The 22,899-nt window shown below is 26.8% G+C and overlaps 1 protein-coding gene across 1 annotated transcript; it reads right to left on the bottom strand.

Annotated features, from left to right (window-relative positions):
* Positions 1–1,369: 1,369 nt before the first annotated feature.
* LOC129973776 (plasminogen-like) lies at positions 1,370–17,922 on the bottom strand. Its single transcript, XM_056087515.1, has 9 exons — positions 17,856–17,922; positions 15,292–15,449; positions 13,048–13,267; positions 11,778–11,891; positions 10,662–10,875; positions 7,873–8,005; positions 4,851–5,016; positions 3,268–3,410; positions 1,370–1,540 (listed from the first exon to the last, which is right to left on the bottom strand). Exons 1-9 carry the CDS (start codon positions 17,920–17,922, stop codon positions 1,370–1,372), a joined length of 1,386 nt encoding a protein of 461 aa, XP_055943490.1.
* Positions 17,923–22,899: the final 4,977 nt, after the last annotated feature.

The following is a 22,899-nucleotide window of genomic DNA, read 5'->3' as shown; positions in this document are numbered from 1 at the left end:
AGTTATTAACGGGAATACGCGAAATTTTGTCTGTAAATCACGCACGTCTGGATGGAACGTTCCATCTTCTGACGTCACATCGACCTTTCGACTGTTGCCATTTTACGACAGCCTAATAGCAGCAGTTAAATCGGATTGCTAAAAACTATTTGGGACAAGAACTCGGAACGAATGATAAAAAATGGCTATTGAAGTTTTTGAGTGAAATAATTCATTGTTTTGAGCTCCACTTTTTATGTAGGAAATTTTTAATGTGTTTTTAACCGAAAGTAAAGTTGAACTACTTTAACAACGGAATAAAATACAAAAAATATGAACTATTATCTCATTTTTTTTTTCTACTTATCTTAAATTAGTTCTCATTTTTTTTCAGTTAAAAATGTAATTTTCATTTAATATAGCAAAAACTTCTGAATAACGAAATGGTAATTTTTTATGTTGTGGTTTATTAATTTGTGTTTCACAAAACAAATTTTAAGTTTTGGAAACAGAGAAAAGTGCATAGTAAGAAATGAAAAGAAAATTCAGAAATGTCCTGGATTAAGACTGAGAATGAAATATTTAATTTACTTGTGAAATTTTAAATTATTTACAAATATTCAGGAAAAAAAGTAAGACGCTTTGTCATTTTTATTATTAAAGGAGTAATAATGAACATTTTCTCCATAACTCTCAACTGTTTTTATTTTTTCAACTTCATGCAAAAAAAAAAAAAAAAAATGACATGAATTTCATATTATTAACATTTTGTTGTTATATTTGTAAAATGAAATCTGCGAAGAAGAGAAATTTCATATAACACTTATAAACCCCTTATAACATATTATATAAATCTGTTTCATATTTTAATTTAGAGAAATATTTTACAAAATATTCACAAGCAAAATATAGACACATTAAATTAAGTTATACAAAGAGAAAATATCATTAAATACTTTTTTTCAATGCTTACTCTTTCTGTAAATTTTTAAAATACTCTATCTTGGAGATAGTTTTGGTTACAAACAATTGTAATAAAAATTTTTACAAACAGTGCTTATTCTTTCTGTCTACTTTTAAAATATTCTATCGTTTTGATATTTTTGGAGATATTTTTTTTTATTACAAACAATTTTTAAAATGTTGAGCACAAAACAAAATATATCTTTCGACTGCCAGTCTAAAAAGTTCTTGTTAGAATAACAACTTTTATTTTTAGGAACTGTCTGGGTGATAATTATCTTATGCTTAGGAATTATTAAAAAGAATGAACATAATGATAATTTTGATATATAGTTCAAGACAGAAAAGCCAATTTTGAAGATAATGCAGAAGGCGGTATGAATGAAAAATAATTTCAACAGAGACAGTAATTGGCTCGCACAGTGTGTCACGTGTGTGCTTTGATAGTGCGCTCTATCCAGTCCACGTAATAAGGTACCAAGGTGTATATTCCAGGTGATTCTTTATCTGCACATATATTGCCACCTGTTGATACTATACCAGCAATATGCCAAACATTCTTATCATCTGTATACACTAAAGGACCTCCACTGTCACCCTTAAAAGAGAATTAAAGATTTTTAGCATATTATCATTATAAATGTAAATATATTTCATGATTATTTTAACGGGGGTAAATCGTATTGTATTTGTGTATAAATTTTTAAAAGAATAAAAAAGACACTGTTTTCTATTGTTAAGTTAACTATTTATGAAATGATCGGTCATGAATTTTCATGATTTAAATTAATTTTTTTAAAGTACACATAACATAAAATTCATAACATGCCATAAAGTTGTCTAATTTAGGAATGAAATATCTTGTGAATGAGCTATCAAATGAGTAGAGGTTCAATATTCCATACTGCTAAGTTATTTAAATTATTTTTTTTAAATTATCTGTTATGAATTTTCATAATTTAAATCAATTTTTCTAACTGTAGATAAAAATCATAACGTTTTATAACAAAATAAATTAAGAAATCAGTTTAAGAATAAAATGTCTTGATAGTGAGTTTAACAGTTTTTTTTTCAAATGAATAGCAGATGAAATTAGTTATTTAAATTGTCTTTTATTAAAGTTATTGAAAATTATTTATTATCTTTTATTAACTACCTCTTACTAGTTTTTATTATTTAAATCAGTTTTTCTAAATATCGATAATAAAAAAAAATCGTAAAATGCTATGGCATTGCATAATTTAGCAATTAAATGCCTTCATTAAAGCTATGAGTTTAAAACAATATTGATTATTTTGGATATAATTTATAATATAATTTGTTAAACAACAACAAAAATCCAACAAAGTTTTTTAATTTTCTTTCCAGTATTCAAAATTGGTATAAAACTTCATCTAAAATATCGACATGTGAAATAATATCTTTGGAGAACAGGTTAGAAAAATGAAAATAATATATTTAAGATTAATAATGATTTTTAATTGATCATTTAAAACACAAGAAAGTTTTTACAAAGAGAAAAATGGTATTCAAAATTAATCAGAAATATAATTTTAAGAAGCTACTTACAAGAGAAATGAAAATAACAAAGCAAAATCGACAGATGAAAAAAAAATTGATTTTTTTTTTCGATGTCACAAAATTAAATGCTTTCATTTCTGAAATTTGCAATAAAAATAAATAATTCTTTATCTAGATATAAATTTATTTTCTAACATTTTATTTTTATCATTTGTAATAAGAAATCTCGGTGATTTATTCAATTTTGATTTCGATTTCTCACTTCTGATTTTGATTGTCATTCTACTCCCCCACCCCACCCTCATTCATGCTGCTGGTTCAAATTCTTGTTCATGAAATTATTTAGTGCATTATCTTATGTATCGACACTTATATCGACACTTATGTATCGACACTTGTATCGACACTTATGTATCGACACTTGTATCGACACTTATGTATCGACACTTGTATCGACACTTATGAATCGACACTTTCACATCTACCTATCAAATTTTACTTGTTTTTCACTTCAAAGCATCCTTTTGATTAAATAGAATTATTAATTCGAAGAGAAGATGTAACATTTTTTCTCACGTTTTTTAGACAACAATTAATTTTTTACGACATCATAATTAGTCTATTTACGCGAATATAGATTGCGAAGCTGGTAAAAAAAAAATGCGCTGTTTTTATAATAATTGGAAACAAAGGTTTGGATACATCTTTAAAAAAATAATTATTTTGATAGCTTTAACCCGTAAATGTAAAAAAAAAGGGATTTGACTATTTTTGTATTTCAATAATTGTATTTCATTCCGTTACCTGACATGAATCGTGTCCACCATCAGCATGCCCCGCACAAACCATAGTAGGAGCTACATCCAAAAATCTGTGCCACTTGCGACACTGTTCTAATGACACGATTGGTACAGCGGCCTGCTTCAGCTCCAATTCATAACCTGTGCCTAAATTAAAGAAAGAATTTAAGCATATTAGCTAAATTGAAAACATTAAAAACTTTTAAAGCAGATGTCTTCTGAACTGCTGTTTTGTTGGGTACATTTCGTATTCTTATTCCTCCCCCCCCCCAAATGTTGCTGTGTTGCACAATTATTTTTAAAATTTGTATAGCGAGTTTATAAAAAGAAAGCAATGCAATCGTCAAAACATTGGACTTCTTGATTTAAATTTTAGATTTCTCTGAACCTTAAAAAAAATCCATTTTTAGAACTATACTATGATTGAAAAAACAGAAAAAGATTAATGGAATTTGATATCAGATCTTAATGCCAAAATTATCGATTACTGTTAAGGTTTGGATTAAATTCTTCTACTACAAAATTACTAGTTATCTGTTTGTATGGAAATTCAAATGTATTTACAACACAACTCCGACTAATCAAACTAAATTAACCATTTCGGATAATTGATCGAATAATTTCTAACAGAATCATGAACACCTATTAGTGTCTTTCATCTAATTATCATAGACAATTCTGCAATGCTTTGAGTGTAAAAGAAATTAAAAACTCTTTTTGTATATTACTCTTATGATTCTTATTAAACTTCACGTTATTAAACTCAGTTATTTTGCTATTTTCAATTATTCTTTCCGAGCAGAAAATATATCTTTTTAGATTTGCTCTTTTAGAAGCACTTCAATTACAGCGTGTTTTCGGTTAACCGGAATTCTACTGTACCCCCAAAACCAAATTTCCGGCTCGTATAAATTTGGGAGACTCTGTGAAACTGTATTGTAATTAGTGAATTTCACAAGCTAAACTTACAGAAACCGAAAATATATCTTATCTTCCATGATGCATTTTATTCCTGTTTTATACAGATAAAAATTTAGCAATTTTTGGTGTATTAGGATTGTTTATAGTTTTATAAGATTATTTTGCAAATGAATTATAACAGAAATCACCTTTCAAATGGAATTTAACTAATTGATTATATAACATATGAAAGAACCGAAATTATTATCAATTAGTCTTTATCAATTATAAAAAAAATTACAATTAATGTTTTACCTTTTATTATTTTAACACCTATTACCTTAAACATTACTAAAAAGACAAAAATGATTGTAGTTCTGTTACCTGAATATTAAATCATCGTTATTTGAAGTCTAAAAATTTATGAGTAAATTATACCTGATTTAACATAACTATCTATTAATTTCTTTGCACCTTAGCCATTTCATCTTGATAAATTATACCGATTTAGCACGATTACCTACTAATTTCTTTGCATCTTCATGAACTATACTGAAGACCTACTCATTTCCTTGCATCTTGATAAATTATAGCGATTTAACACGATTACCTACTAATTTCTTTGCATACTTCTTTCCATATTGATAATTTGCATTGAATTTCAATGGAGATAAAGAAGACATTTACCATAAGTATCTCCCCATCCAGTCACGTAGCAAACTGTTCCAACAGGTATGGTATAGTTTGCGGGCGGTAAGCACACTGGAGATACGTATTTTGTGATTGTAATTGGAGCATTCAACTTGACCAGAGCAAGATCGTGCTGTTTCCTCTGCAGCCATGGAATTGAAAGCTAGTAAAGAAATAAAAATATTTTGAGAAGAACTTGAGACAGAACTTGAAATGAAATATGAAATTTGTATCGAATCCTTATATAAGTCTCATCACATGCATATTCACTAAGGATAATCGTTTTTTATATATATATCTTGCATATAAGTTCTCCTTCTTAACATGAAAACGTTGTTAGAAAGAAAATACGTTAAACACAAATGCGTAAAAAACTTATAAAAACAGGAAAAAATCTATAAGTTGCCCGTTTAATTTTAACGCATATGCTGAATCAAAATGTCTGTAATTCTTTTATGTACAGATTTATAATAAAAGGCATATTTATCATAAAAAATTTCATACTTTCAAACAATATCTTTCATACTGAAAGGTATCGTTTGTAACAATATTTCACATCATATTAAATCAAATGACGATTTTGTTAAAACACTTCACATGAAAACTCACGAAATATTGTAAGGAAAAAAAAAGTGGAAAATTTTCGTAAAATTTCCATTCATAATATGGAAAATAAATAATAAGTAATCCTAGTCTTATATACGATCAATAATGTAATAAAGTAAAATAATCATTAATCAATAAACAACTTAAAAATCAGGAAATTTACAAAGTTCTGCAGAAACTTTCGTTCTTTCGAATTTCGCTAAAAAAGAAGATTGTTGAATTGAGACTGTATTGTATTTGCATTTCAGAATCTTTCAATCGAATTGTTTTTTAACATGAAAAAAGTACAAAACAATTTAATTGCTTTAAATTTCTGAATTGGCTATTCGATAAAGGTCTCAAAATTTGCGCCTAGATATGAGCCCTGATAAGAGATGGAAACTGTGACGCCGGTTTTTCGCGTTTAAATAAAAAGTCATTAATCAGAAATAATTTAAATAATATATATACATATATATATATATATATATATATATATATATATATATATATATATATATATATATATATATATATATATATATATATATATATATATATATATATATATATATATATATATATATATATATATTATTTAAATATTAAAAGAAACCTATGAAACGAAATGTTGAACGTTATGATAGCATAATTAAGTCAAGATAATATTTGTATAATGACCAAATTTAATGAATAACCAAATTTAATGACCTTGTAATTTGACCAAAGACCAAAGGTTTCGGAATTCCACTTCAATGCATTTTATATACAAGGGAATAACTGGTAAATTTTCTGTTAATATCTATAACTTCTCGAATACTTGGCTTTATCAAATTGGCTTGGGCTTGGGCTTTGTCAAAAAAAAGCGTTTTGACTTTTTCTAGCTATTAAAATTCGAGGATTGTAAAAAAATCTATTTTAAATAAATTATTTTAAATTTTCAAATATTGTCATTAGGAAAGTTCGTATAGTCAGTTATCGTAGTCAGTCATAGAAAGTCAAGTCATGTAGTCAGGAAAAAGATGAAAATTCAATTTAAAAAGGGAAACATTTCTCAAATTCTAATTGATGGAAAAATATTTATAAACATTTTTCAGAAAATCTGTTTTTTTTTCCGATAAAAGTGAATTTAAAAATAATATAGAAATAGTTTTGACATTTTCAAACAGAATCAGAAATTCCAACATTTTTTTGGCAGAAATTCACTTTTATACAATACTCCATTTAGCGGAATTTCGAAAATTACACCCAATTTTTTAAATGAAAAATATTTTTAGAATTTGCACTTTTTATAAATTTACTCCCAATTTAATTAAGCCATAACTTTTGGAAGCCAATTTTATAAATCTCTTTAGTACTTAAATCTTTTTAACTCAACATTTTCCATTTTCTATTTACCCCCCCCCCCCTCCCCGTAAAAAACACTCTCCAAAAAAATTGGTATTTTATTTTACACTTTTTATCCGGCAATATATTCAAGTACAAACTTAGAAGACTGTTTCAAATTGAAGAGAGACAACATAAGCCAGGGGTGGCGAACGTTTTTGGATCAACGTGCCATTTATTCTAAAGAAATGTCGAATGAGGTATAGAAGTGCCGTCAAATAATTTTGGCCTGTGATTATTGGGAAAATAATAAAACTAAATACTCAAAACTCTTTATTTGCAAAGAAAAAATACATTTTGCACTGTATAGTAATAAATGTTTTAGTTATTTGTGTAATTCAAATTAAAGTAACATTAGTGGGACTTCTGTTGTTGCAGATTAGATGACAAATAACTTATATTAGGAGTTAAGATGTTCAGAATGCATGTTTAATTGGAGTCATCTGCCAAATGGTTTCTAAGCGAGTCTTTAATGTTATTCCTCTCTGAAAATGACTCACAGGCATAGATAAAAATATGCTTAAAATTTTTGAATCCATATTGAACTAGACTGGAAATCAATCAATTGCATTTCAAATTCTTCGATTTCCAACCAATGGAATTGGAAGAAATTCAATTTATCAAATGAAGTCACATGTAAGCCGTTTTGAAAACCTTAAAATGCAAGCCGTTTTGCAAACCGTAAAATGCAAACCGTTTCGATCGGCAGCATGCCTAAAATATTGTGTCGCGTGCCATCACTGGCATGCGTGCCACTGGTTCACAATCCCTGACATAAGCCAATAAAAATTTTATTATGGTTTTTTCCCCGCATTTTGATACTACTTTTTTGGACTAAAATGTGAAGTAAATTATAACAGTCTAAATGAGAATAATTGAGAAATAAATATTGCCCATATAAGCAAAAATGGAATAGTTAATAAACTAGAAATTCCTTTTGATAATAAATTAGAAATCAAAAGGAATTGTCTTAAGCACAGATCTATAAAATCTAAAGATATAAAAAAGCTGTATAAAATGAAATACAAAAGACATTTCTTTAACATACTCTAGTTTCGTTTATATTATATTTGGGATGGAGATGTATCGATTCCATGTATCGCAGTTGTTCTGTCTCGTCAGGGACGAGGGTGAAGTGCTTTCCAAACAAGACATTCCAGTTCCTTACTTCTAAATTCCCTCTGCAAATTTTTAAAAAAGTAAACGATAATTAACAAAATTTTTGAATTAAAATAAATGCAAACATAAAATCAAAGAGGCAAACAGAAATAATAAAAAACTAGAAGTAAATATATTATACTTGAATATATTTATTCCAGAATTATAATTTTTACTTCCTTAAAAAAATTATGTATAAAATACCTAGAAGAGCGAACTTCGTTAGGCAGTTTCTTTTGTAAAATCGTTTTCTTTTTAAAGAAAATATCACATACACAATGCAAGTACCACAAAAATGTGCGAGATGGCGCTATATGACATTGTCAACATGAGAGCAGATAGAGAAAGGCTCTGATAGTTAGTAATAAAAGAAATGTGTTTTTTTATGTGTTTAAGTATGTAAAATCAGGTGTGTTTTTTTCAGAAAAGACACCTATATAGATAAACTTAAAAAGCAAAACCTTATTTAAATATAAAATTTGATCAAATACGTAGCTAGAGCCGTTTCCGAGATACACGAAATAAATTTATATATACAGGGTGTCCCAAAAAATGTATACACACTTTAAATAATTGTAAATTTGGGGTTTATTATAATTCGAATAATTTTCATCATATAAAAGATTCTACAAATATCATTCTATTGTCTTGTTATCGCATGTTCTCAAACTGATGTCCATTCTGCTCCAGACACTGCTGACAACGCGAAGCGATGGAATAGCACACTTGATGGAAAAATTCCCTTGGGATATTCGTACATTCATGTTCAATGGTTGCCCTCAACTGAACAACTGTTGCAGGTTTATGGACATCCTGAACAGTTCCATCAGCTTTAAACTTATCTCTAATTCGAGTGATGGTAACTCGTGTAGGTGGTTCTTTGTTAAACTCCCTCTTAAATTGTCTTTGCATTTCTACTGCATTTTCATACTTCCAGTAGCATTTTAGAATAAATTTCCTTTCTTCAAATTGAAGTCTGTCTGCCATCACTCGGTTCAATGGGTTCAGTTTGTAAAGAAAGAAGAAATAACTTAGTTATCAGCTGCTAAAATGTGTATACATTTTTTTGGGACATCCTGTATATACAAGAATTACTCTTTAAAAGTTATAAGATATATTTCTATTCAATTTTACATAAAAGACTGATTAACTTTTTTTTGTCTTAGTGACAGTTTGAAATCGTGATTCCCATGTCATTTTATTTTCAATAGTAACGCTTATAGCAACAGCTGCTTCTGAAAGAAAAATTTCAATTTTATATAGTTTAAAAAATTTTTTCAGTTGTTGCTATTTACTTAATTTTAGTTTAAAATTGATTTTTCTTGATTATATTTTATATATTTTGAGAAAAATTTCTAATGGCCTCTTATTGGTTTATAAAGTATATAAAGTATCATGGTATTTCCAAATGTATTTAGATACGTTCCAAATGTCTGCTTTTTTTCATAAAACTCTGTTTACATTTACAGCTATTCATTTAATTACTAAATTAAAAAATTACCAAGAATTTTTTTAAATATTGATTTATTAAATTTGTTACTACAGTTATCTTTTAGGTGGATTTTATGACAATATGTACAATTGTTAAAAAGCATGAAGCTCATTACTGTGGTATTTATTGCCAGTGTCTAGCTGATGCTGATATACGCTGTTCGGAGAACCAGAAATATATGTTCATTGCATTTCAGTTTTGGATTAGAGAGGGACCTATTTATGTAATGTAGTAGTACTTTATATTTCAAGAACATTAAATAATTAATCAAAAAATTTTGTTATACCCTAATAGTACATTTATTTTAGACAGTAATGTATGATATGAAGCAATATATACCGTTTTGTATAATATTGCTGAATATTGAATAATGTATTTTAACATCGAAAGATATTATACAATATGATGCAGTATCTGTTGTCTAGGTAGGTATTTTCTTAGTAAGAGATATATATGTTTGTGAATGAAGGCTATGAAATAACCATCGCGAAATGAATAAATTAAAAATAGGATAACGACGAATTTTTTACAGAGAATAAAACGGAAAGCAGCAGATGAAGGCTGATGCAAATTTTCCAAATGGCTAGAAGAATACAAATGCATAAAATCAGAAAGACACACAGAAAAAAAAATAATGTAGAAAGTACGTAATGAGATTCGAAAAAGATTAATGAAAATATTTATATTTGCAATTTTTTTCTTATCATGATTCCAATTTTTCCAACCGCTGCCAAATTTGGAGCAATTTTATAGAAATAATTTTTTAGGTCTTTTACTAACAATAGTTAAAGAAAATTTCGAACTGAATGGAAGGGAAATAGAATTAGGCAGATTTAAAATTTTTTTTTTATAGAATTTGTTTAATTTTTAGAATTTTATGCATATGAATCTACTTTTGTTAGAAATATATAAAACAATTTTGAATATTTTATATTTGATCAATATTAAAAACGTAACGGATTATCCAGTAAAAATTATTTTCAGACAAGAATTTTATCTTTACATATTAAAAAAGTATAATCCTGATGGTTGGAATTTTTTTATTAATTAAGATGGAAATCAATAATTGATAGTTAAAGTTTAGTAAAAAATAAAACACCCTTTAGAAATATCAATAAAGCATAACAGCAACATTTCTTTGAATAAGATCATTTTAAAAATTCCGAAATTAGGAAATGCCTGCTTACTTCTTAAAACAGTGCCCAGCTGTGAGCACCCATTGCTTATTAATTAGCACTCCACCGCAATAATGACTGTTTGGTGTATTGGCTATCAATCTCAAAGATGCCTGCCAAGGCCAACTTCCAGGAACAGCTTTTTTTCCTCCAACAATACGGAAACTGTCTAGAACTGGCTTCACGGCGGGAATTCCACAAGAGTTAGAGGTGACATTCTTTTGATCTAAATTTTAATAAAAATGCAGAAAAACTTAGTAAATGAAAACATGCTGCTATCTTTATATAATTAAGAATGCAATGCAATAGGAATATTTTTAATAAAAAAACTATGTATATAAAGAAAACTATTTTGGTTTTTCAAAATGTGGTATAATCCAAAAGGGCAAAAATTTAATTTATTATTATGAATAGTATAATTTGTAACAAAAGTAAAAGGAAACCAAGATAATTGCAAACTAAGAGCGTTCGTGGTGCAAAAGGTATTTTATAAAAAAAAATGTTCATTTGGTTGAAATCTACTAATTAGTACTACTTTTTATCGCCAACGGATGCCAAGTCGCTAATGGCTCATATTGACAATTTAGCTCCTGCTGACGTTAAGAAGAGGTATCAGCTAACAAATTTCAATCAAACAGAAATTTATATATGAAATTTTGCACTGTATGTATAATATATAAATATACAAAAGTTTTCTTTTCATAATACAAACTTTGACTAATTTCATATATTTGGCTATTTTTATTTCAATATTAATTATTATTTTTTTTTTACAAATTTTAGTTTTCTTTCTTATATTGAAATATGACTTCCGACTTATCTACACTTAAAAGCTGCCATTTTAACTGGAAATTTCAAGAAAAATCGAAAAACAGAATGAAGAAAAGAAACCTTAATTTGAATTCAAAGCAAGATTAGAATAGTCAATGAGAAATCTGAACAAAAATTTATGCCCAAAAGAGAAAGTTAAAAGAAATCGTAAATATGAAACAATTAGTTTAGTTTTGCAAAAAGCTTTGCATTGCTTTTCAATTTCATCACAAAATCTTTTTGCTTTAAATGGTATTTTAAATACATCCCTCCCAACTAATCAAAAAGTGAAAACAAATAAAATTATGATTTTCTTACCACATTTTTCTTCGTCTGTTCCATCACCACAATCATCGATTCCATCGCATTTTCTATCTTGTGGAACACATTTTGTCCTATGACGACAAGTCACTTCGTCATCTTCACAAATCACTTATAAGAAAAACGAAATAATTGTAATAAAAATCTAAAGGTACCCCTTGTTCTGTATAAAATATTTCCTTCAATGAAATGGATATTCACAATACTTCTGTACAAAAAACAAAGTTTAATGACATCGTTTTCTTAAAAATTTCATACTACTCGGAAATAATTGGATAACTATTAGCATGAGAATAAAAATTTTAAAGAAATTTCAAAAGTGTTTATCACTTAATTTTTAAATTTCTTTTTTTCATTCTCCTGCCCTTTTGAAATGATTTTTTATGCTGTAATTAGAAATAAAATATAATTTCTATTATCGGAGCGCATTTCAAAATTTGAAATATATTATTTATTAGCATGAAATTTCCACTGTCGATACAGTCTAATAATATGGAGTTAAATAAGGAAAATAAATTCAATTTTTTTAACCTCTTACTAACCCAGTTAATCTGTTTCTTTAACCAAGTCTCTTATCTTTTACCAATTTATGTTTAACGAAATAATATTTTACAAATGTAATCTATTGTTGAAAATCTGCTTGTATCAATATCGAATAGTTTCAAAAAGGGATATTTTGAAGTCTGATTTCAGAGCAATCTTGAGTGAATTTCAAAACAATAATATTAACACATTAATGTGGATATGTTTTCTAATCTCTTTTTCTGCAAACTTAGAGGGTTTCATTGGAAGAGGGAACGGAAACTGGAATTATAATTTGTTTTGACATATATAAGATGTTTCTAATTCGATAATAATGTGAAAATTTTTGACATTACATTGGTTTGGTAATTATACTTACAACTCTTTAGTCAATTTAAAATAATTTCAAATACTTTCTATTTATACCAACCTTCTTTTTAAAACGTGTATTCAAATATTTCACTTATTTTTAAAAAAAATATTGTCAATGATAAAATACCTCTCTCACAAACAATCAAAAAGAAAAGGAAAGGAAAAACGAAAGAAAATCTGAACTGAAATGTATATAAAGTTGATTCTATTGACATGACTTATTAGTAATTAGTATTTATGTTACATTTTATTTGTAAAACAAAAAGTCTCGAAGAGCATTAAAAAAAAATTATGTTTCACTATTTTTTTTAAAGAAAAAGTTAAAGAAGAAGAAACAGAAACATAAAAAAATTAATGCTTCATTCATTCATACCAGTGGGATCTACTTGCTGAAAATATAATTTAAATCCCACATCTCTTGGAGTTCTTCCACTAACAAACTTGAGATGAATAACACTATTCTTGGATTTGTGCACAGGTGGTATGAAGTAACCACAATATTGCCCAACTTTCTTCTCTCCATCATATAGATATAGAAAATCTGTTTCGCAATCCATGTTCAAGGAGAAGAACATTGTATGAAGCATGAAAACCTAAAATGATTCAAGTGAATGTTAATAAAGTGATTTTACATTTGAATATATGAGCACATATTTTGAACATTTTAAACACACTTAAAACACACACACACACACACACACACACACACACACACACACACACACACACACACACACACACACACACACACACACACACACACACACACACACACACATTAATAATCCATATTACTTATCATTAATGGTGCAATTCATTTCATTCCCCCCTCAAGAAGCTTTCTTTTAAATTATTTCCTTTTCTTTTTCAATGTATTCTGTAGCGATATAATCACACTTCCTATTTATTAACAATGTAAAATATAGTACATAAAAATGGGGAAAAAATTGTTCAAGCAACAAAGAATTGCATAAATTTCTCTCGAACTTTAATAAAAATTTATATTGAGCATATTCTAATAAGTATTTCATATAAAATGCATTGAAAATGAGTATTTTTTTAAATTACTTTTATTATTATTTACCATACTTTTTGCACATAACTGAAAAGGAAATTTATTACCTTTTCAAAATAATATATTGTTCTTTTTCAACCTTCTATCGTGGCGACATCTAGTATGAAAATTAATGTTTTTAAATAAATTTATATAGAAACGTCGTTAAAAATGAGGTGACTATTTGTTGTATCATAAGCAAATATTTCCCTAAAAATTTTGATTTTTTAAGAATCAATTTGTTTTTGTAAGACTTATTGACAGAAATTTGGAAATGTCATATGGTATTGTGTTAAATTAAAGGAAGAATTTATTTAATTAAAAATCTTCTTGGCATTTCTAAAATCAAGAAAGTTTAGTGAAAATATGATTTGATGAATGATAAGTAAGAAAATCTAACTAATCTTTTAAATGTTGCTACCAAAATAAAAGTTTTAATGTACTTTCTATTGTTAAAAGCATTCATAATCCAAACACATTTCAACCTATCTGAAAAAAGAAATAGACTAATAATTTAATTCTAATGAATAGAAATATTCCTATAATAATTTAATTGTAAAGAATATAAATAGTTTAAAAGCAATTTTTTTTATCTTTAAAATCATAATATGAAATTCAGTTTTGGGAAACGAGAAATAGAATAAATATATATAAACATTACATGCATCTGATAGTATGTATTTATTTTAATTTAATTTATCAGTAAATATCTAAAAAAATTTTGTCCGCTTCTTCGTTGCCTCATACAAAGGGGAAGAGCAATACAGGATATCCATATATTTTTTTAGCAATACACTAATTGGGAAATTATGAATCTCCAAATGCTAATAACTTTCTTAAGAATTTTATCATTAATATAGTGTTTATATCAAATATTTTCATAATTTTTTATTGTATCTTTTACAATGGAATTTATTATAAAAACATTTTTTAAGTTTTCCTCGTTGTTCATTGTGTTTATCAAACTTCGAGAGATGGCGCCTCTAAAACAACTTGAATGCTTCGTGAATGATTTTTTTTCAACTCCTATCAAGGCGACATCTAGTATCGAAAAAGTTACTTTAAGCTTCACAGGTTGAGCTAGTTCTAAAATAACTTTTGTTATCTAGTTTAATTGACAATTCTTTGCAAAGAAATACTAATTCTATTTTCCTGAAGAAATAATTAAATAGAGACACTAGAAATGCATTTGATATGTAATGTATTTCATGAGACTATCTAATGAATATTTCATATAGCTTACTGAACTAGGAAAATTTAACTGGTTGTTAATATATCACAATACTTTAAAAATTTAGAAATGCCTTAATTACGTCTTTAATGCCTGGAAAGAATACGCTAGACAATTTTAAATATTATTTCTTCATTTGTAGAACCTACTGATTGATATTAGAAATGTTGTATATATTATAGGCAAATAATTTAAAAATATCCCGTACATGAAAACTTTGAAAAAAATTTGTCGTCTTTTCATTTATAGAAATAAGACATAATAATATATCAACTAACAAAAAACATATCTGGATATATTGTGGGAAAAATTCCCCTAAAAAGAAAACTCACTTTTCCTTCTGAAGCCTTGAGAATCCATGAGCAATTTTTCTGAGCAGGATAGTAATGAAAATTGTCAAAACCAGGTGATGATATATATCCCAAGTTTTCTGTTACTATTAACGGTCTGGATGGTCCACAAGCAATAGTGCTATTTGTTTCTGTTATATCTGCAAATGATAAATAATATTGATCTGTTACCACAGGAAAGAAAATATATTATTTAAATTTTATGCTAAAGAAGAATAAGTTTTTAGCTAAATGAGAAAACTCAAATTCGTCATGAACTTAGCTGACATTTATTATTTGTATAGCTCCATATAAATGATATTTTTAATGCTATTTCGAAAAAATTGGAAATCTGAAGTTTGAAAGTCATTTTTCCAAAATATTTTTTTACAAATCTTTTTTATAAGATACTAAAATCTGGAGATTAACAATGAATGAATGTAAATGTTGTTATAATTCCAATGTCGAGAGAAATTTATAATACATTAAATATATAAGGACTTGAGGCTCTTCATCGAATCTAAATTCTCTCATTTTGATTATATATCATGCTGTTTCCTGCTTCAATTAGAATTCAAAGTTTTATAAACTGAGCAATCAAAGATTCCCTCAATGAGAGATATTTTCATGGACAGATAGAGGATTGCTTTAGCAAATGATATACTGATTATGACAAATTCTCATTTATGACAAAACTATTGCTACAACTTGATTTATATTAATCTTAGAAAAAATTTAATTGTGGAAAAGATTTTCCTAAATAAGCAAGCTAAAACAATAACAAAATAAAGAGTATTCACAAGTAGACTTTCATAAATAATTTTTTAAAAAACAATAAAATGTTAACAATTACCCAAATTAGCTATTGAGGATTAATGAAATATCTTGATACTCACTTTTTGCCACTGCAAAATTAATTACTGCCAAGAAAAAGATTGCGATAAGCATGTGCAAATTCATTGTTGACTGTGCCAAAGAAACTAGACGTGAATCTTTCGTAAGAAAAGTGTACTTCAAATGCCTTATCGAAATTATTGTTCTTTTTTCCAATAAAATGCTATTATCTAGAGCTTTGTGTGAATGGATTTTTATCTATCAAAACGCCTATATTAAATGGTTACGAGGAATTTTCGGGAAATATTTAGTATTTTCATATTGAACAAGATAACTCAATGACAACGAATTGGGTTGACTTGTAAAATCTGTGCACAATTTCTCGATGGTAATTTTTTAATAATTGGAGACAAATTAAAAAAAAAGCGCTATAAAATGTAACTTAATAGTTTTTTTTTCTTTTTTTGAAATTTGATCATTGCATTCATGTGAGAAAAGTCAAATATTTTTTTAACCTTTTTTCATCTTCAATTTAAATTTTATGTTTGTATATTAGTATAAACAATATCTCCCTGATTAAATTCATGTGAGAAAAGTCAAATATTTTTTTTAACGTTTTTTCATCTTCAATTTAAATTTTATGTTTGTATATTAGTATAAACAATATCTCCCTGATTAAATTTTGTTTTGCAAAAAAGTCTCAAACATTAAAAAAATTCTGAAAAATTCCACTATTAATTGCTTTAAGTACAAAGCTTTCATTTACTTATTTAGACGTAGACATCGTATGTTTGTAGTTTCTACAAGAAAGGCATTGTTGTAGTTCTTGTAAGAGATTAATTAAACGCATGTGCAAAACAGCTAGAAAGAACACTGCTTGCTGATAATGTTTTTGTTTTTTTAATGTTGAATATTATGTATTTAATTAGACATCTGCTATATTTGGTTCTAAAATATAATTTATTTTCATAATTTAATTAGTATGTTAACACTATTATTAATTCACATTTGGTTAATGATGAGTCATTTGAGAACAGACTGGTTTATATTTCTTTCTTTTTTCCAAGAAAGATATTACCTTTTCTTTTATTTTCTGTATTTTTTATTTTCTTGTATATGAAGAAAGAAAAAATATTTCAATCTAAAATTTAATGAATCTCCACGTTTCAGATTTTCCTGAGTCAGAGAAACATTTTGGTATTATGTACTGTCTATCTGCCTGTCACTTTGTCAGTGAAAATGAAAACTGAAAAACGCTTTCAGTTAGACATATGAAATTTGTTATGTTGACTTTGCACTATTATTTGCAGTTTTTTTATCGAATTCTAAACGAAACTCATTCACATGAAATACGTCTTCCTAGCTCCTTATACAAGAAATAACTATAAAACGTAAGAAAATGGATGAGTAACATTTGATAGATAGATTTAGCAATTAATGTGAAGATTTATATCAAATTTAGAGAAAAAGTTGTCAAAAATTATGGCCGCCTATCAATCTTTCCTGTTCTTTTGCACATATTCATGCATTATAACAAAAAATATAGCATTATAATTAAATAGGATAAATAAAATTTAATAAACAATCTAATTTGTAATTTTTTTTTCGAATTATGGTACATATTGTCAAAAGATTGATCGTCTGACTTTCTGTCATTCTAATGCATAAAAGCAAAATAACACAAAAACGCAACCACTTGACAAATAAAATTTTGCGTGCGATCTTGTAATTACCCTTGAAGTCATATGTCAACTTTTTATTTTTATTGGTAGAAAAAACTATATACTTGGGTTTCTTCATTATTCTACATAATATGAAATGTTCCTGCTTTCTCAATACATTATGCTAAACAATGTTGGCCTTTATACAACTTACTGATTGCTTCCAATAAGGCCCCAAGCCAAATGACTACAAAAAAATGTAATCAAATTATCCCAAAATTCTCTATCATCCTTGGATTCTCTGAAGTGTATTTCTTCGTCTAACAACATAATCGTTGAAATCCAAAAGCAAATTAAAAGCCTGAAAGATAAAAATATCTCAATAGTTTTTGCATTTGTTCGTGGACACACGGGCATTTATGGAAATGAGCGGGCCGATTGGCTTGCTAAAGCTGCCACTAAGCGCAAAATCGACATTGACGTTAATATTCCTAAATCCTTTTACAAGAAGATTACGAGAGAAAAAATGGCGGAGTCTTGGAATCAAGAATACCTCCTTTCAAATAAAGGGAGCTTAACAAAGAAATTTTTTCCATCCATTAATAAGAGACTGTCATGCCATCATTTTTATACTAATTACAAAATAACCCAATTTCTAACTGGTCATGGTAACTTTAAAAGTTACTTGTACAAATTCAATTTGTTTCCGTCATCTTCCTGCGATTGTGATATTGGTGGGGAGGAAAATGTTGAACATGTGCTCCTTCTATGTTCCAAGTTTGTCAAAGAAAGACAGATCCTAAGACTGGCTCTTAAGCACGTGAATTTAAATTGGCCTACAGAGTTTCACCAACTTATTTCCACTAGAAGTGCTTTTTTTGAAAATTTCTGTAAATTTATTGTTGACATATGTAATCCTTCATAACTGTTAAATTTTCTTATTTTTCTTTTTGTAATGTGTTACATACTTACTTCTGTAAGCCCCGTGTGATACTTTGTGGTGCACGGGGGATTCATAAATGTTCAATAAAAAAAAATTATCCCAAACAAAATCAATTATCGGTTTACATTTAGATCAAGTTCAGGATTTCTTTCGTGTTTTTAATCTCTTTTACTGGCCTATGTGGTCTTTTTTTTTTCCGACATCAATTCTACAAAAACGCAAAAAGTGATAACAAAAAAACTCAGTATATGATTTAGTAACCTCTCGCAAGGACCAACGTTTCTTGAAAGAGGTAATTGCCTTTCCGCTTTGACGCAGGTGTCAAGAGCTATAAAAATCTGAATGGTCCCCTCGTAATTTGGCTAATTTGAAGTTTTAAATTCTAATTCGTCGACAATTCGAATTTTTTGAGGATACCCTTGGATTTTTTTATTAATATAATGTAAAAATATCATCTGAAAGACTAATTTATTTTCTTTAGTTTAAAGTCAAAGCTACAAATTATAATTTTCTTTAAATTTCTGCCTTATTTTCATTAAATAAGTACAGTCGCATCTTATATCCAAAGTGTTATGAATAAATAACTTTCTAATGTTCTTATTTTCCCCACGATTTGTTATTCAATACATCAAATAACAAAAATTTCTGAATTATTTCTTAAAAAATTAGCCGTTTCTTATAATTATTACTATAAAATAATTAAATATTAATCAGTAAATATTATTAAAGTTAATCGTTTTCTCTTGCTGCGTTTTTACTAGAAGTTTTTCTTAAATTTTTGGACAAATCGTGTTTTTTGCCTTCTTCGATTTAGTTAAATTCCGCCCTTTTTATTACTTGTGGTGCTTTATTTTTGTATTATTAACTTACAAAAATGATTTTGAAAAATATATTTGACAATGTATACAAAAAACATCGTTGATAGTTTATTTCTCTATACACTGTTCATGATAAAATAAATAAACTGGAAAAATATCATTTTTCATGATAAAATATATAAACCAGAAATGAGGGAAAGAATTTTTAAATATTGTGATGAGAAATAAGAATACTTATTTTGTTATTCGAATGCCATAGGCACAATACTTATGAAACAAAGATCAAGTTAATATGAATTTAGAATTAAGACTATTTTACAAAGCCATTTAAATTACGATAAATATTATTATTTAAATCCAGAAAATATATTTTTTATTAATAAAATTTTTGATACACATTATTATTATTTTTATAATGCACATGGAGTTCTCAATGGGTGTAATTAATGAAATGTCTTTTTTTATAATGGAATTTTTCATCCATTTTTTGATTTGAAATTGTACATAAGTTTATATTCTCTATGACTATACAAAATTGTAGCTTTTTATAAAATTTACTTTCCATGTTACATCTTTTTTTTTTAAATTATAAGTTATTTACGTTTTTATGAATCTTTCATATCTCTTTGTTTGATTCTTTTGGGTAGATGTAATTAGTGTTTGTTAAATAAGCAAATGGTAATAATAATCAATTTTCTGAATGAAATTTTCTATCTTTTAATTGAATTTTTCTTATTCTAATAATCTATTCTACACCAGAGTAAGACATGAAAATAATTAATCCTTGCCAAAAAGCATCATAATCATGTCAGAAATAAATTTAAACGCAAGAGATTTAGGATAATTAAAAATGTGATTTTTGCGAATCATACTTCTTTTTTTAATTGATCCTTAGGCCCTGTTGGGTAGTTTAAATTTGTTAATCAATTTTGAGAATGAAGCTTTCTTTTCACTGAATTTCTTATGTTTCAATTCTATTTTACATCAGTTTAAGATATTAAAATAATTAATTCTTGCCTTCAAAAACCATAACAATGATAAATCTCAGAAATAAATTTTAACATAAGAGATTTGGAATAAAGTTGCATAATTTTTTTTTCTAAAAGAGTTGATGAATAAGATAATTCAATTAATTGTAGCTGAATCTTGAACTAGGACAAGGTGACAACTCATAAATAGTTGTTAATATTATGTAGAAAATAACATATATGAAGAAAATAAAAACTATGAAAATATCACGAAGAAGAAAATAACATATTTTTTGAAACTGAGAAAGGCGAATGTAAAAAAAAAAAAAAAATTAAAAAAAATGTTATCACTGAATAAAAAAAATTCTTCAATGGAATTAAGACAGTGGAACACTGATCTTTTATTATACTGAAATAAAAATGAAGGTTGCTGATAATGACGTTGATAACAAAATATCGTCAGCAGAAAGATAAAATAAAATTCGTCGAAATGCAAGATCAAAATTTACAATGACCAAATAATCTACTGAAGCACTTATGTGACAGAATATATCTGTTTACTACTGAAAACGAATATGATAACGCTTGATAATCTGTGTTCGAAACTTAAATATTACTGTATTTAAGAAAAATAAAGACAGATAAGTAATCGCGTTTATCAATACTTAATAAAAATTTAAAAAATAAATAAAATAAGAATGATAAGTAAATTTAGATTAGTGTCATCCATCAGCAGATAGATTTACTTAGTTCATTTCAAAAATAAATTAATTTTTATGTGTTTGTTTATAAATAAATATTTAATTATTTATAAACATTCAAACATTCTTTAACATCCAAGCATTTTTTAAGCGGCACTCCCTTTAACATCCCTCCCTCGGCGTGTCTCTGGAAGACATGGACTCTTCCAAGCTCAGGGGCAGTTACTTTCTGTGGTCCGAAGTAATAAATCTATCATCTTTCTACTCTGAGCAATTGCCTTGCTGTTTTCCGGCCACGAGTTGCCTTTTCTATCAGCCAAAGAGTTTCATTCTAATGTATTGACACTTTTTAGCGTGAAGCTTTTCGTTCATCGACTTTTTTTTTTTCATCACTAAATATTTGATATTTATTTTATAATATAATTTAGAAAATAGGTTTTTTTTTTTTAAATTTTATATTAGACTTCCAAACCATTTAAATATATTAAGTTTCCACCTCCGCTTCATGTTTTGGTCGACCACAAAATGGCTTTTTTTCTCATTCTGTAAATTTATTGCCTTTGCTGCTTCAATTTTTAATTAGTTTTGTTGTTTATTTTTTCCTGTTGTTTTTATCCTTACTTTTATATGTACATATTTTTATCTATGTATGTAGTTGTTTCTACTTACTTCTGTAAGCCTTGTGCTGTACTTTGTGGTGCACAAGGATTGACTTATTATTAATATATATATATATATATATATATATATATATATATATATATATATATATATATATATATATATATATATATATATACATCAATTTTCAAAACATCATTATTTTTTCCTCTAATTTTTCGATATACCTTTAGAATATTAATTCAATTTTTTGGCAATATATAAATAATACGTCATATATTATAATGTAATTTCTTTTACATAGTAATATATGACATATATAGTGTATATATGAATACAATTAGGTTATTTTTTACATGATATAGATGCTAATGCAATTCAGTAATAGACGAAATAATGTTTTAAATCTTCATTTAATACTGAAATAAAAACATCCGTTGAATAATAAAAAAATTATGAAAACAGCACCTTTTGAAAGACATTTCGAAAATAAGGCGTTCTTTTAACATTCAGCTAAAAATTCTTTTATTTATTATCTTCAGTATTACATTTTTTAATATAAACTGTTATACTCTTTGAATTTTGGAACATAAAATCTTATTTTGAATTTCCAATCGTAATCCAAAGAGATTTTTTAGACTTTTAATTTAAATTTTTAAAGAAGTTTTCACATTTTCTTTACAAAAACTTACACATTCTTGTTTTTACTTAACCCTTTCAAGGGCCTTGGGAAGTATGCTTCCCACCAAATTTATCAATCTTCGAATGAAGTTACATAGATTGGGATAAGCTCTGACGCATTATTCAATAAGACAGAAACTTAGATGCTTCAGTTCCTTATCTTGCACAAAATGCCGTGTTTTGATTTGCTGCTTGGTTATTAATTAACCAAATTAATTAATTTATAAAATTAAATTAATCTAATAAATTAAATGAATCACTTTTCTTAAGCCAATCTAAATTTTAAAAATATTTGAATATACCATGACTAGAAAAAAAAATGGCCCTTTAAAGGGTTAAATCATCGAAAAAGAGTGAGATAAATTTAGATTCCAAAAACATATT

Source organism: Argiope bruennichi, chromosome 1 (assembly GCF_947563725.1).
Source record: "Argiope bruennichi chromosome 1, qqArgBrue1.1, whole genome shotgun sequence".
Lineage (NCBI taxonomy): Eukaryota > Metazoa > Arthropoda > Arachnida > Araneae > Araneidae > Argiope > Argiope bruennichi.
This window is presented reverse-complemented; position numbering and strand designations above follow the sequence as displayed.